The sequence below is a fragment of the Leucopleurus acutus genome, assembly GCF_964270905.1.
Source record: "Leucopleurus acutus genome assembly, chromosome: 11".
Taxonomy (NCBI): Eukaryota; Metazoa; Chordata; class Mammalia; order Artiodactyla; family Delphinidae; genus Leucopleurus; species Leucopleurus acutus.
The window spans coordinates 19,457,696-19,475,321 of NC_139152.1; the positions used below are offsets into that span (position 1 = coordinate 19,457,696).

A 17,626-nucleotide genomic window follows, 5' to 3' on the forward strand; every position below is an offset into this window, starting at 1 on the left:
AGAAATTAATCATACACTGCTTTGTTATTTTATTTAAAATGATTATGACCGTTAGCTCATGACAGTTTCTTCATTTTATTCCTAGGTACTGAGCACCAGCTACTTGCTAGGCATTCCCCGCCCCCAGCACGTGAGATACATTATGATACATTATTGGACAACAACAACAACAAAATGACACTCCCTGCTCTGGTGGAGTTTAGAGAATATTTGAAACAGGCAGACAATAAATAAGGAACATAATATGTAAGTTATACAGTATGTTTGAAGATGACTAGTGCTATAGAAAAAAAGCAGAAGAATAGGAAGTGTGGTACCTCTGGGAGGGTTATTTTATGATTTCAAGCGGTTAGTTAGACTAGGTCTAGGAGAGATGACATTAGAGCAGATTCTTGAATGAGGTGAATTAGCCTTCCAGGCAGAGGGACAGGTAATGCCAAACTCTAAGGTGGGAGCATACTTCGGCGAGTCAAGGGACAGAAAAGAGTCTAGTGTAGTCGCAGCACACTGAACGAGGTAGTGTGGAGCAGAACTATCATAAACATAATTTTAAAATACTGTAGTGCCAAATGTGGTAACAGGTACGTAGTGTTTTCATAAGGATGAAAATTAATTTATATAGGAAATTAATCATTAATATTCAGCTTAATTCCGCTATTTCAAAGAAGACTAGCTAGTTAACAAAAATAGATAATTTATTTTAAGTGTAACCTTTTTTTTTTTTTTTTTTTTGCGGTACGCGGGCCTCTCACTGTTGTGGCTTCTCCCGTTGCGGAGCACAGGCTCCGGACACGCAGGCTCAGCGGCCATGGCTCACGGGCCCAGCCGCTCTGCGACATGTGGGATCTTCCCGGACCAGGGCACGAACCCGTGTCCCTTGCATCGGCAGGCGGACTCTCAACCACTGCGCCACCAGGGAAGCCCCTTAAGTGTAATCTTAAGATTCATTCTTCACCCTTTCATTTAATAGATATTTACTGAGTCCATTAAATATTTCAAGCATTGGTTAAGTGCAAATGATGGTGAGTCAGTCATTTCATAGATTTTGCCATCTGGTAGAAGCCAGAAAGTAGGATTTAAAACATATTCTATAAGTGCTATGAGAGGGGAAATACAGTGTGCTCCCAGCATATATAAGACCTACATTAATCAAGACTTGGGGACAATGAAAACTTCCCTGAAAAAGTGAGGTTTTGACTTGCAACCTCAGGGATAAGTAGGAGTTTGCTTGGTAAAAAAAGGTGGGTAGTAGGGTTCCCGAAAGAGAAAACATCGCATGTAAAGATCCAGAGGGGAGAGAGAACTTGAAAACACCAAGGTGTAATTTAAAGTATTTAAGTAGGAGAAGGACATGGTCAGATTTTCTAAAATCTTAAAGATCATTCTGACAAACACATAGTAGAGAGTGCACTGAAGGGGCAAGATGAAGAAAGAAAGGCCAGCTCAGGGCTACTGTGGTAAATTATGGAAGCAATGAGGGTAGCCTGACCCACAGAGTGACAGTATCGTGCAAAGGAGCAGATGGATTCTTGATGTATTTAGTAGGTAGAATGAATAGATAGATAATGAATGAATAGGTCCAGAGGAAGAGGGAAGAAGGGAAGTTGAACATAGTGCTCATGGTTTCCGGGGTTGAGCCATTTGCTAAGACCAGAAAATGAACAGGTCTGGGGGCAAGGAAGAGAATTGGTGAGGCCCATTTTGTAGTCAGTTTATTATGCGTGTAACGTCTGTGTTTCCTCTTGGTAGCCAACAAATCGTTGGCTATATGGATCTGAAGCTCCAGAAAGACTTAAAAGCTCTGGAAAAAGCTCAGAGGAGACAAGGACAGATATTTTGTTATAAAAGAAAGAAATAAAATGGTGCCTGGGCACAACATTTTAATTTGTATGTTTTATATACAAAATCCACATTAAGCCATTTTCTCTATATAAATAAAAAATAAATGTTTGACAATGCTTAGACTATTTTAACTGCTCATAAAAGTATACAGTAAGATGATTTTTTATGTATTTTTTTGCATAGTAAGTATTTTATTATTTTATCCAGGAACATGAAGTGATAAAGTAATAAACAGTGGTTTAATTTAAAACATGTCATTCTGCTTTTCTTTTAAGACAATTGTAATCATTATTTCTTCTTTAATAAAGGCCCTGGTTATTGGTTTTACTTAATATTATCCAAGTGTGAACAATTGCATGTAAATGATTATCTCAAAAGAAAACACAAATGGTAGGTAAACAAAGTCAACCATGAGTAGAAATATATTTATAGGGTCCTTTCTTGGATCTAGATGTTCAAAAGGAGAAGATTGAATTAACATATATCTGTGTAAAGAGGTATGAAACAGACAATGCAGAGTGTGAAGTAGATAGCCATCATGAATCCTGCTGTCTCCTTCAGTATTGTATATAGAGGATTTGTATTAGTACCAATTAATCTGCATTATTGTTATAATTGTATTAGCAGGTTACTAAGTTAGCAAATGTCCTAAGAAGGGCAATTTCTCCAAAGTTTAAAATAAAATCTCCTGTACTTAGAAAAGCAAGTATAATTGTCTTAAAACCATGGATTTTGGACTCTGTGATCCAGATTCCTTCTTTGTCAAATGGAGTTATTAATACATAGCAAAAAGTGTTGTAATAAGAATTAAATGAGAAATCTTTGTGTGAAAGCCTTACCAGAGAACCTAGCATAAGAACCTAGGACTGAATCTCAATAATTGAAAGAGAATCTTAGTAACTGAAAGGGACTCAAAAGTGATGAAGTCTCCTCCAGGTATTATTAAGGGATGGAAAACGGAGATTTAGCAGTCTAATTCAAAGCAGAGTATAGAGAAAATTAAAACTGGCTCATACATTATACTCCACTGAGATGAAACTTCTCAGAAGTAGGTTCACAAGATTGGGGTGAATGCTGGGTTAGGGTTAAGATAAGACTTCTGACCAGGCATTGTAGTTAGCTTTTCTCTGACCTGTCTGGGAAGGTTTGTGGAGAAGAAAAGAATTTGGATGCTATTTTAATGCAAAGGGAGGGAGAGTATTACAGGTCTCCTTTGCAGCTGGGGGAAAGGTGAAGTCAAGGTTAGGGATCTGTGAATAAAGTGTTAGGAATAGGAGTAGAAAAGTAGGTTGGTGTAGGCACCCTAGCAAAGGTTAGAGTAAGTCCACTAAAAGAAAAGCCAGATTCTCTGCCATGACATGCATTTGGAATATGTGTTTGGGTTTGAGAATTGTTTTTTAATCATAAGCAAAAAAAGTCTGTGTGTGTGTGTGTGTGTGTGTGTGTGTGTGTGTGGTTACATGTTTGTGTTTTAATAGTAGCTAATGGCTTATCATGAAAGAGTTAAGATTATTAGTTTTCTTGTTGTACTGCAGTGCTGATTTACTGAGATCCTAACAAAACTCATTTATTTTAATGGGTACAATGCCACTTACACAAAATATCTTTATCCCATTTATAGATCAAATTATAGTTGAGGCAAAAGCAAATATGTTTGGTGTCTTTTTTCTTGTTTTCTGATCAAAAATTTTTTTGTATCTTTAAATTTTAACGGAATCTGATATCACATTACAAGGGCAGAAATAAAACTTAATTTGTGTCAAATAGTCTAATACTATCGTTACAGAAAAATAAGTTTGGACTGCTGCCTAACAAAAAGCTACCTTCTACTAGAATTCTACGATGAAACATAGGAGATGCCTGAAACTTGCCCTCGCTCCCTCTCACCACTAATCCAATGGTGAAAGGAAATGAGAATGTCTAATTTGTTTTGAAAACTGACAGCTTAGATCTCTAAAACTCCTCTTTTCCACATTCAAACCTATTGCTGGATATTCTTCCCTCTTCCTTTAATCCCACTACTCTTTTTAGTTTTACTTATTATAACCACTTCTTTGTATTGTAGTTATTTCTCAGATTTCAAAAGCTAACAAATGTTGTTACTTTTATTGTCCCCATGGCTCCAACAGGTTATTTCCAAGGTTATTTCTAGCTCAAAGAAACAGACATTAACACTGTAGCTTTCGGAGAAAAGGCAGAATAGGAATGGGTGTTATTAACCTCTGTAGAACACAGTATGTCTCAGTTCCTCCTGTGAGACTCAACTGGTTTCTCAGAACCCCACCAGGTCTGACAACTCTCTGTGCTGACCAGATGTAACTGTCTCTTGATGCTGCAATTTAAACTATATTTTCCTTATAGGCTAGGGTCATCTGTCATGACAATGCACTTTCATGAATACAACTTAATTTTATTAAGCATGAGTGCTTTATACTTGGCTTTAATGGCATACTGAGTCTTTCAGGCAAAGGAAAATATAAAACTTCTCACAAGGGGAGATTAATCCTATTATTGGATGATTTGTTATTCCCATTACCTGTGTAACTATAAAGTCCATAACAACAGAAACTAGGGCAGTAGGATGCTGATTCAAAGATTGAAACAGTTAACGAAAGATAACTTTAATATAATTTAATTGATATTCTTTCCAACTCCAGAGACAAAATTTCTAAAATCACTTGGACATCTGGTAAAGTTAGCACTGACATTCATGGATATATGGGAATATGTCTTCTGCCGAGCTAAAAAAGGTCTTAATTAGGATGTCTGGATAAAGTTGTGCTCATTTAGGCACCTGCTTATTTGGTCTACTTATCCTTGCTTATCCAACTGAGCTGGCATTAGCAGGAGAATAAAGAGTGCTTCAAAAATACTGGGCATCTTGAACAATTTTAAATGTAATTTTTGTAAGCTATCTTGATCCATAAGTATCTGAATATCTTTTGTAGGTTTTTTGTTCTTTTTATCTTGGTGAGGACCATTCTGTGACGAAATTATGGCATACAGTAATCAAAGCAAAACTACAGCTCATTTTGTTAAATCATACCAGGCAATAAAAAAAATTACAATAAACTGTCTTTAGTACAGAAAACTGGGCTAAAAATTAAAAGAACCAACTTTGGGTTAAGAATCAGTAGACATAAATTCAAAAACAAAAAAATGTGAGACAAATATCACTAGTCAGTTTTATTTTGCGTTAACACGATAATAGCTGTTTTCGATATTTATTTAACCTTTGTCTCTGGTGTATTGTTTCCTGACTTACCTGCAGTTGGAGTGGGCCTAAGCCTGGTGTTGCTGCAGCAGCAGCTGCCATGGTAGTTGGGATCAGCTGTACAGGGTAAGGGTCACCTACGTAAGAGAATAATAGAGGCGTCAGCACCTTTTATCTACTCTCCACCTGCAAATTAAACTCATGCATTCACTCTTTCCAAAAGCCTTCTTTTGTGTGCCTTGCTGAGGCCTAATGAAAAGCTCTATTGTGCAGCTTTTTACTAACACTCTTTTCACAATTCTGGCTGAGAGAGGAATGTGAATAAAAGGCACAAGCAATTAAGGCGGAAACCTCATCCTTTTTTCATGATGTATTTAGGAAAATGGGAGGAAAGAGTGTGCATTGATCAGAGGGCTGCACTTTATAACACACACACACACACACACATACACACACCTGATAATCTTGATATGAGCATACCAACTCCTCAGCAAATTTAAAATGTTATTATAAAAGGAACTTAACTAAACTTAATTCTATTTTAACAAACTAAACTCTAAAGATTTAGGTCAAGTAGCTTATCTTTTTAATGCTATGTTACAGTCTTGATTCAAATAACCTGTGGACAAATTCATCATAACATTTAATGCATTTTTAAAAGTTATATAAAATGTTGGTATCTCTATTATTCCAGAGACAAATGTTTAAAAAAATATACTATAAAGAAAGCAGAAAATAGATGGGTTTTCCCCAAGGGATTTCTCTTTGTGGGAATATCTAAAAAACTAAAATTTTAGTAATTTAAAATTAAAGTTTTAATGCAGATGATCTATAAAAATATAGAGAGACACACAAACATATATTCACATATAGAAGATTATAATGTACGTTTTTGATGTGAATAAAGAATTTTTTCCTCTTAGTAAAGACGTACCTCAGACTTTTTGCACAGAGCCCATGATATGCTAACAGATATGAACACTGTTAGTTGTTTGAAATATAACCATAGCAAAATGTAAAATAACTATTGATATAAGAACAATTTTCTAATATACAAAGCTTTTTGGAGAACTATAATTTGTGAAAAGCTTGCTGAATGTCAAATGTATGGAAATATAACTGAAAATAATAGTTAATATATTCATTCAAAAGTATTTACTGAGGGAGCCCCTGCACTCGAGAGGCCTGCGGTACCATGGCCACCTGTGGAAGCAGCGAGTTGCGACCAAAGCTCCCCGGCCACAAAGGGCCCTGGGCCTCCGGGTCCTGGTGTCACACCCCCTCTGCTGTATCTCAAAAAGCAAAAAGTTGTCCCAGCACTATTGTTGAAAATACTACTCTTTTCCACATTGAATAGTCCTGGCACCCTTGTCAAAAATCAATTGACCAGAGGACCTTCAAGATGGCAGAGGAGTAAGATGTGGAGATCACCTTCCTCCCCACAAACACATCAGAAATACATCTACATGTGGAACAACTCCTACAGAACACCTACTGAATGCTGGCAGAAGACCTCAGACCTCCCAAAAGGCAAGAAACTCCCCACGAACCTGGGTAGGGCAAAAGAAAAAAGAAAAAACAGAGACAAAAGAATAGGGACAGGACCTGCACCAATGGGATGGAGCCGTGAGGAGGAAAGGTTTCCACACACTCGGAAGCCCCTTCGCGGGCAGAGACTGCGGGTGGCGGAGGGGGAAGCTTCGGAGCCGTGGAGGAGAGCACAGCAACAGGGGTGCAGAGGGCAAAGAGGAGAGGTGTCTGCACAGAGGATCAGTGCCGACTGGCACTCAGCAGCCCGAGAGGCTTGTCTGCTCACCCGCCGGGGCGGGCGGGACTGGGAACTGAGGCTCGGGCTTCGGTCGGAGCGCAGTGAGAGGACTGGGGTTGGCGGCATGAACACAGCCTGAAGGGGGCTAGTGTGCCACAGCTAGCCAGGAGGGAGTCTGGGAAAGTGTCTGGAGCTGCCGAAGAGGCAAGAGACGATTGTTTCAGGGAGCGCGAGGAGAGGGGATTCAGAGCACCGCCTAAACGAGCTCCAGAGACAGGAGCGAGCCGCGGCTATCAGCGCGGACCCCAGAGACGGGCATGAGACATTAAGGCTGCTGCTGCTGCCACCAAGAAACCTGTGTGCAATCACAGAGCTCTAATTCCGGGAGCCCGTGTAGCTGACCACTGTCAGGGTCCTGTGATCCAGGGACAACTTCCCCAGGAGAACACACAGCATGCCTCAGGCTGGTGCAACATCACACCGGCCTCTGCTGCCTAAAGCTCGCCCTGCATTCCATACCCCTCCCCGCCCCGGGTGCCAAATCCAAAGCTGAACCCCAGAAGCTGTGCCAACAAAGAAGAGAAAGGGAAATCTCTCCCAGCAGCCTCAGGAGCCGTGGATTAAATCTCCAGAATCAACGTGATGAACCCTGCATCTGTGGAATACCTGAATAGACAATGAATCAACCCAGAATTGAGGTGGTGGATTTTGGGAGCAGCTGTAGGCTTGGCGTTTGCTGTATGCGACTGAATAATTTCTGATATTTATGTTTATATTAGTATAGTTATTAGTGCTTGTTATCATTGGTGGATTTGCTTATTGGTTTGGTTGCTCTCTTCTTTTATAAATACTTTAAAAATGTTTTTATTTTAATAATACATTTTTATTTTAATAACTTTTATTTTACTTCTTTCTTTCTTTTTTTTCTGCCTTTTCTTCTGAGTTGTGTGGCTGACAGGGCCTTGGTGCTCTGGCCAGGTGTCAGGCCTGAGCCTCTGAGGTTGGGAAAGCCAGATTCAGGACACTGAACCACCAGAGACCTCCCAGCCCCACGTAATATCAAATGGCGAGAGCTCTCCCAGAGATCTCTGTCTCAACGCTAAGATCCAGCTCCACTCAACAACCAGCAAGCTCCCATGCTAGAGCCCATGCAAAACAACTAGCAAGACAGGAACACAACCCCACCCATAAGCAGAGAGGCTGTCTAAAATCATAATAAGTTCACAGACACCCCCAAACAAACCACCGGATGCGGTCCTGCCCACCAGAAAGACAAGATCCAGCCTCATCCACCAGAATACAGGTACCAGTCCTCTCCACCAGGAAGCCTACACAACCCACTGAAACAACCTTAGCCACTGGGGGCAGACATCAAAAACAACGGGAACCATGAACCTGCAGCCTGCGAAAACGAGACCCCAAACACAGTAAGTTAAGCAAAATGAGAAGACAGAGAAACACACAGCAGATGAATGAGCAGGGTAAAAACCCGCCAGTTAACAGCTGATCTTTCAGTAGAAACTCTGCAAGCCAGAAGGCAGTGGCAGGACATATTTAAAGTGATGAAAGGGAAAAACCTACAACCAACATTACTCTACCCAGCAAGGATGTCATTCAGATTTTACAGAGAAATTAAAACCATTACAGACAAGCAAAAGCTAAGAGAATTCAGCACCACCAAACCAGCTTCACAACAAATGCTAAAGTAACTTCTCTAGGCAGGAGACACAAGACAAGGAAAAGACCTACAATAACAAACCCAGAACAATTAAGAAAATAGTAATAGGAACATACGTATCAAAAATTACCTTACATGTTGTCTGTACATTAAAAAAATAATAACAAAAAACCTCTTAAAAATTACGTTAAATGTAAATGGATTAAATGCTCCAACCAAAGGACATAGACTGGCTGAATGGATATAAAAACAAGACCCGTATAAATGCTGCCTACAAGAAACCCACTTCAGACCTAGGGACACAAACAGACTGAAAGTGAGGGGATGGAAAAAGATATTCCATGCAAATGGAAATGAAAAGAAAGCTGGAGTAGGAATTCTCATATCAGACAGAATAGATTTTAAAATAAAGACTATTACAAGACACAAAGAAGGACACTACATAACGATCAAAGGACCAATCCAAGAAGAAGATATAACAATTGTAAATATTTATGCACCCAACATAGGAGCACCTCAATACATAAGGCAAATGCTAACAGCCATAAAAGGGGGAAAAAACAGCAACACAATAATAGTAGGGGACTTTAACACCCCATGTTCACCAGTGGACAGATCATCCAAAATGAAAATAAATAAGGAAGCACAAGCTTTAAATGACACACTAAACAAGATGGACTTAATTGATATTTATAGGACATTCCATCAAAAACAACAGAATACACTTTCTTCTCAAGTGCTCATAGAACATTCTCCAGGATAGATCATATCTTGGGTCACAAATCAAGCCCTGGTAAATTTAAGAAAATTGAAATCGTATCAAGTATCTTTTCCCACCACAAAGCTATGAGACTAGATATCAATTACAGGGAAAAAAAAACTGTAAAAAATACAAAAACATGGAGGCTAAACAATACACTACTAAACAACCAAGAGATCACTGAAAAAATCAAAGAGGAAATCAAAAAATACCTAGAAACAAATGACAATGAAAACACGATGACACAAAACCTATGGAATACAGCAAAAGGAGTTCTAGAGGGAAGTTTATAGCAATACAATCCTACCTCAAGAAACAAGAAACATCTCAAATAAACAAACTAACCTCATATCTAAAGCAATTACAGAAAGAGAACAAAAGAACCCCAAAGTTGGCAGAAGGAAAGAAATCATAAACATCAGATCAGAAATAAATGAAAAAGAAATGAAAGAAATGATAGCAAAGATCAATAAAACTAAAAGCTGGTTCTTTGAGAAGATAAACAAAATGGACAAACCACTAGCCAGACTCATCAAGAAAAAAAGGGATAAGACTCAAATCAACAGAATTAAAATGAAAAGGGAGAAGCAACAACTGACACTGCAGAAATACAAAGGATCATGAGGAATTACTACAAGCAACTCTATGCCAATAAAATGGACAACCTGGAAGAAATGAACAAATTCTTAGAAAAGCACAACCTTCTGAGACTGAACAAGGAAGAAATAGAAAATATAAACAGGCCAATCACAAGCAATGAAATTGAAACTGTGATTAAAAATCTTCCAACAAACAAAAGCCCAGGACCACATGGCTTCACAGGTGAATTCTATCAAAGATTTAGAGAAGAGCTAACACCACTCTTTCAAACTCTTCCAAAATATAGCAGAGGGAGGAACACTCCCAAACTCATTCTATGAGGCCACCATCACGTTGATACCAAAACCATAGATGTCACAAAAAAAGAAAACTACAGGCCAATATCACTGATGAATATAGATGCCCAAATCCTCAACAAAATACTAGCAAACAGAATCCAACAGCACATTAAAAGGATCATACACCATGACCAAGTGGGTTTCATCCCAGGAATGCAAGGATTCATCAATATACACAAATCAATCAATGTGATAAACCATATTAACAAATTGAAGGAGAAAAACCATATGATGATCTCAATAGATGCAGAAAAAGCTTTTGACAAAATTCAACACCCATTTGATAAAAACCCTCCAGAAAGTAGGCATAGAGGGAACTTAAATCAACATAATAAAGCCCATATATGACAAACCCACAGCCAACATCATTCTCAATGGTGAAAAACTGAAACCATTTCCACTAAGATCAGGAAAAACACAAGATTGCCCACTCTCACCACTATTATTCAACATAGTTTTGGAAGTTTTAGCCACAGCAATCAGAGAAGAAAAAGAAATAAAAGGAATCCAAATCAGAAAAGAAGTAAAACTGTCACTGTTTGCAGATGACATGATAATATACATAGAGAATCCTAAAGATGCTACCAGAAAACTACTAGAACTAATCAATGAACCTGGTAAAGTAGCAGCATACAAAATTAATGCACAGAAATCTCTTGCATTCCTATACACTAATGATGAAAAATCTGAAAGAGAAATTAAGGAAACACTCCCATTTACCATGGCAACAAAAAGAATAAAATACCTAGGAATAAACTTACGCAAGGACACAAAAGACCTGTATGCAGAAAACTCTAAGACACTGATGAAAGAAATTAAAGATGATACCAACAGATGGAGAGATATACCATTTCCCTGGATTGGAAGAATCAATATTGTGAAAATGACTATACTACCCAAAGCAATCTACAATTCAATGCAATCCCTATCAAACTAGCAATGGCATTTTTCACAGAACTAGAGCGAAAAGTTTCACAATTTGTACGGACACACAAAAGACCCTGAATAGCCAAAGCAATCTTGGGAAAGAAAAATGGAGCTGGAGGAATCAGGCTCCCTGACTTCAGACTATACTACAAAGCAACAGTAATTGAGACAGTATGGTACTGGCACAAAAACAGAAATACAGATGAATGGAACAGGATAGAATGCCCAGAGATAAACCCATGCACATATAGTTACCTTATCTTTGATAAAGGAGGCAAGAATATACAATGGAGAAAAGACAGCCTCTTCAGTAAGTGCTGCTGGGAAAACTGGACAGCTACATTTAAAAGAATGAAATTAGAACACTCCCTAACACCATACACAAAAATAAACTCAAAGTGGATTAAAGACCTAAATGTATTGCCCGACACTATAAAACTCTTAGAGGAAAACATAGGCAGAACACTCTGTGACATAAATCACAGCAAGATCCTTTTTGACCCACCTCCTAGAGAAATGGAAATAAAAACAAAAATAAACAAATGGGACCTAATGAAACTTAAAACCTTTTGCACAGCAAAGGAAACCATAAACAAGACAAAAAGACAACCCTCAGAATGGGAGAAAAGATTGGCAAACGAAGCAACTGACAAAGGATTAATCTCCAAAATATACAAGCTGCTCACGCAGTTCAATACCAAAGAAACAAATAACCCAATCCAAAAATGGGCTAAGACCTAAATAGACATTTCTCCAAAGAAGATATACATATTGCCAACAAACACATGAAAGGATGCTCAACATCACTAATCGTTAGAGAAATGCAAATCACAACCACAATGAGGTATCACCTCACACCAGTCAGAATGCCCATCACCAAAATATCTACAAACCGGGCTTCCCTGGTGGCGCAGTGGTTGAGACTCTGCCTGCCAATGCAGGCGACACGGGTTCGTGCCCCGGTCTTGGAGGATCCCATGTGCCACGGAGCGGCTGGGCCCATGAGCCATGGCCGCTGAGCCTGCGCGTCCGGAGCCTGTGCTCCACAGCGGGAGAGGCCACGGCAGTGAGAGGCCTGCATACCGCAAAAAAAAAAAAATCTACAAACCGTAAATGCTGGAGAGGGTGTGGAGAACAGGGGACACTCTTGCACTGTTGGTGGGAACGTAACATAGTTCTCCACTATGGAGAACAGTATGGAGGTTCTTTAAAAAACTAAAAATAGAACTACCACACAAACCAGTAATCCCACTACTGGGTGTATACCCTGAGAAAACCAAAATTCAAAAAGGGTCATGTACCACAGTGTTCACTGCAGCATTATTTACAATAGCCAGGACATAGAAGCAACCTAACTGTCCATCGACAGATGAATGGGTAAAGATGTGGCACATATATAAATGGAACATTACTCAGCCATAAAAAGAAACAAAATTGAGTTATTTGCAGTGAGTGGATGGACCTAGAGTCTGTCATACGGAGTGAAGTAAGTCAGAAAGAGAAAAACAAATACCATATCCTAACATATATATATATGGAATCTAAAAGAAAAATGTGGTTCTGAAGAACCTAGGGGCAGGACAGGAGTAAGGCGCAGATGTAGAGAAGGGACTTGAGGACACGGGGAGGGGGAAGGCTAAACTGGGATGAAGTGAGAGAGTGGCATGGACATATATACACTACCAAATGTAAATCCGATAGCTAGTGGGAAGCAGCCGCCTAGCACAGGGAGATCAGCTGGGTGCTTTGTGATCACCTAGAGGGGTGGGATAGGGAGGGTGGGAGGGAGACGCAAGAGGGAGGGGATATGGGGATATATGTATACGTATAGCTGATTCACTTTGTTGAATCAACAGAAACTAACACAACATTGTAAAGCAATTTTACTCCAATAAAGATGTTATAAAGAAAAGATCAATTGACCAGAAAAATATATATATTTATTGAGTACCTGCTTTGTGTTAAACACTACTGTTGACACTAGAAATAGAGCTTTTTGTTTTTTTTAATAAATTTATTTATTTATTCACTTATTTTTGGCTGCGCTGGGTCTTTGTTGCTGCCTGTGGGCTTTCTCTAGTTGTGGTGAGCGGGGGCTACTCTCTGTTGTGGGGCCCGGGCTTCTCATTGCGGTGGCTTCTCTTGTTGCAGGGCACAGGCTCTAGGAGTGCGGGCTTCAGTAGTTGTGGCACACGGGCTCAGTAGTTGCGGCTCGCGGACTCTAGAGCATAGGCTCGGTAGTCATGGCACACGAGCTTAGTTGCTCCGCGGCATGTGGGATCTTCCTGGACCAGGGCTCGAACCCGTGTTCCCTGCATTGGCAGGTAGATTCTTAACCACTTGCCACCAGTGAAGCCCCCAGAAATAGAGCTTTAAAGAAGACTCATGTCAAGAGGTGTATTTACTGGAAATTTAATGAAGCTTAAGCTTTGGGGTTCTGGAAAGGGCCCCTAGCAGTGTGTTCACAGGGTCATATGTTTTTATCTTTGTCAGCTCACTTAATTTTTTACTTTGTTGTGATTCTTTTCATAAATATTCTCTTTTGTACTTAATGTATATGAAGATCATATATATACATATATAATTTTCATATTTTTATTCTTAAATAGAGTCCCCAAAATTATATGTTTCAGGCTTCAGAATACCTGAGTCTACTTCTGCCAATCTGGCTTTACAGCTTAAAGGGAAAATAAGACAAAGATAATTCAATGATTAGTATAAAATACAATGACTGTTAAGATAGAGAAGTATACAGTGCTATGGACTATATTGTGGGTACCCCAAACATAGTCTAAAAGGTCAGAGACAGCCTCTAGGATGAAGTCATGTTTAAGCTGAATCTTGAATTAAATGAAAGCTAGCCAGGCAAAGAAGGGAAGCATTCCAGGAAGGAAAATGATTTTCATTAAGACTCAGAGTCAAATGGGAGTGTTATATCATAGCTCAGTCCCTGAATTGCTCAAGTGCAGAGTGCAGGTAGGGAAGTAGAGATAAATGGGGCTGGAGAGGGAATCAGGCCAGATTGTGTATGGCTTTATGTACAATGTAAAGAATCTAAACTTGATCCTACAGGATAAAGGAAACCATGAACATGGAAAATAGATGGACTGAGTAAAACCACTTGGGCTAAAGGTTGGAAGCTGTAATCAATAATAAAAAGATGCAGAACTTTCTATAATAACGTAATGATGGTCCAGACTAGAGTGGTGATGTTGGAATAAAGAATGATGGAGAGGGCTTCCCTGGTGGCGCAGTGGTTAAGAATCCGCCAGCCAATGCAGGAGACACGGGTTCGAGCCCTGGTCCGGGAAGATCCTACATGCCGTGGAGCAGCTAATCCCGTGCACCACAACTACTGAGCCTGCACACCACAACTACTGAGCCTGCATGCCTAGAGCCCATGGTCCGCAACAAGAGAAGCCACCGCAATGAGAAGCCCATGCACTGCAATGAAGAGTAGCCCCCGCTCGCTGCAACTAAAGAAAGCCCGAGCGCAGCAATGAAGACCAAACACAGCCAAAAAGAGAAAAACAAATACTGTATGCAGCCAAAAAAAAAAAGAATGATGGAGAAAGTCAAGTGGTATTTAAGAGGTAAAACTGACAAGACTTAACGATGGTTTACATAAAAGAAGACTCGAGGATGATTCCCAGGTTTTTCACTGGAACAGCTGATTGCGGAGTGGAACTATTTGTTGGATTTGCAAACATGGATGAGAAGCAAGACTGTCACGTTGGGCATAGCGAAGGGGAGATGAAGGGGAAGCAATAGAGCTCTGTTTTGGACATTTTAAGTCTGAAATTACTATCAGTATCCAAGCAGAGGTGTTCGCTGAGGCACTTGATAAACATGTTAGGATTTTAGGGGAGAAATCTCCATAGGAGATATAAATTTGAGAGTGGTCAGCATATATCTGGAATTTTAGCTGTAACCATGTAGGAGTTAACTATAGATAAAAAAAGAGGTCCCGGGATTGGATTATAGGATATATTAACTCTTATAGTTAGGGAGATAGGTAACTAGCAGAAAAACTGAGGAGAAATGTATATCAATTTGGTGTTCCAGAGGCCAAGAAAGATTTTCAGAAAGAATGATCAAGTTTTTCAAATGCTGGATTTAGTGACATAGAACTCATTGGTGACTTCCACAAGGGCAATTTCAGCAGAATGAGGGGGTGAGAGAGCCTAGCTGGAGTCAGTGAGATCAACAGAGAATGAATAAAGAAAGGAACTGGGTGCAGTAAGTGTAGATCCTTGCTTTTCGGAGTGAAGTTCTCAGGAGCAGCATTGATGTCACCTAGGAGTTTGTTAGAAAGGCAAAATTTCAGACTCCACCACAAACTTAATGTGGCAGGCACACGTTAGAGTCAGCGGAACCCACACTGGCTCCCACTTCCTGGTATTTATGTCCTTATGCAATTCCCTCCCCTTGTGGACTGGACCTAGTAACTACCTTCTAATGAACAGAATAAGGCAAAAGTGATGTGATGTTACTTTTGAGATAGGTTATAAAAAGACTCTGGCTCTGTCTTGCTTTCTCCCCTGCCCCCCTTCCCCAGCAAGCAGTTATACTGTGAGCTGCCCTATGGAGAGGTTCACATTGCAAAGGACTGATGTCTTCCAGCCAACAGCAAGCACAAGTAGGAGGCCTGCCAACAACCAAAGGAGGGAGCTTGGAAGTGAATTTCTCCCCAAGTCAAGCCTAGAGATGACTACGGTTCAGGCCAACACCTTGATTGCAGGGACGTGAAAGACTCTGAGCCTGAGCGTGGCTGTGTCCAAACAAATGTTTGCTATTTTAAGCCACTAAGGTCTGGGAGACTTTGTCAAAGCAGCAAGCATATACCTTCTGAATTAGAATTTAAATTTTAACAAGATTCCCAAACTATTTGTTTGCATTTGAGAAGTGCTAAAACAGACAATTTCAGTGAGGCATTTTGCAGTATCTATTGGAGGATGTGTGATAAAGAAAACTACTTAAAAGGTATACATTTGTAAAAATTATAGCATGCTTATATGCTAATGAGAAAGATCCAATAAATAGGAAAAAATTGATGTTACCTGACAAGGCTTTACTTATCATTTGGAATTTTTAATATTTAATCCAGAAAATACTATATCTGATTTTATAAAGGGAAGTTTAGATGTTTAAAAGCTGAATTTGTGTTTATGCAAACTAGCTGAAATAACAAATATTATGACTATTAGAATCGACAATTTAAATACTTAAAATTATGTAATTCACTTATATTCCTTATTTAATGATTATAATATTAAAATAAACTAAGCAGAAGTTTAGAGGCTACAGTGCTCTTCACATTGACAATTCATTTTATATAATTTACTTTCCCTATTGAAAATCAATTAATAAGCACTTATATCATCTACCATGTGACTAGAATTCTGCTGGGTGTTATGCGAGATAAAAACGAAAAAACAAAACCAAACCTGGTCTCTATCTGTTTACTACAAGTCTCTCTTTTCTAATTATTTGAACTTATTTGAGTAGTATTGGCCATCAGTGCTACAGGAGTTAAGGTAGAACTAATTCCAGGCTTCAATATTTAAAGAATAAAGGTGAAAATAAGAGTGAGCTTGGCCTTGAAGATTTGCAGGTGTGGGGCAGATGTTTTAGACAGGGTGAAATGTATCATAGCATGAGCGTGACATGCTAAAGGAATGGAGAGAAAACCAGCTTAACTCACAGATTACAGAATAAAGGCAAAAGAGACAGAAAGCAGGGAGCTGAGAAACTTTTCATAATCCAGACCTGAAGATGTTTGGATGCCAAAGGGCAACGGATATGAAATGAAGTTTTAACAAGTTTAATTAAAGAGGTTAAGTAACAGGTCTTGAAGATGACTCCGAGCTCTAACCTAGGGATACAGGTTTACTCATAAATTTGGATTGATGGCAAACACCCACATAGGTGTTTATGGCACTTTCCAACTACCAGCATCTAATTCTTAATAACAAATTGAGTATTATACACATATTTAGAGCTCATTAGTTAAAATCCAGACAGTTCCATAATGCTTAAAAATTGCATATGCATATTAGAACCTTATTATTTTTCATTTCCTACATTCATGAATATATAGTAATGAAATGAATACAGTTATCTTTCCTTTGGATACACATATATATGTGCATAACTATGTTATTCATATGCCATACTGTAATGTGTATAAACATATATGTGTACATACATACATATACACACACAAGCTAAATAATTTATATATGTGTTATGAGCTGAATTGTGTACCCCCAAATTTTATATGTTGAAGTCCTAACCTCTAGTATCTAAGAATGTAACTGTATTTGGAGATATGTCCTTTAAGAGGTAATTAGGGTAAAATAAAGTCATATGAGTGGGCTCTACTCCAATATGATTGGTGACCTTATATAAAGAGGAGATTAGGACACAAACAACACAGATGGAGGGACAACCATGTGAGGATAGAGGGAGAAGACAACCATCTACAAATCAAGGAAAG

At 39.0% G+C, this 17,626-nt stretch overlaps 1 protein-coding gene across 16 annotated transcripts in view; it reads right to left on the minus strand.

Moving 5' to 3' along the window:
• Positions 1-17,626, minus strand: part of SOX5 (SRY-box transcription factor 5) — a 994,587-nt gene that overhangs the window by 101,139 nt on the left and 875,822 nt on the right. For all 16 annotated transcript variants that reach the window (XM_082849629.1, XM_082849640.1, XM_082849630.1 and 13 more), the window contains one exon: positions 5,108-5,193. In XM_082849629.1, the coding sequence (XP_082705755.1) occupies positions 5,108-5,193 (86 nt within the window). The remainder of the gene's footprint in view (positions 1-5,107; positions 5,194-17,626) is intronic.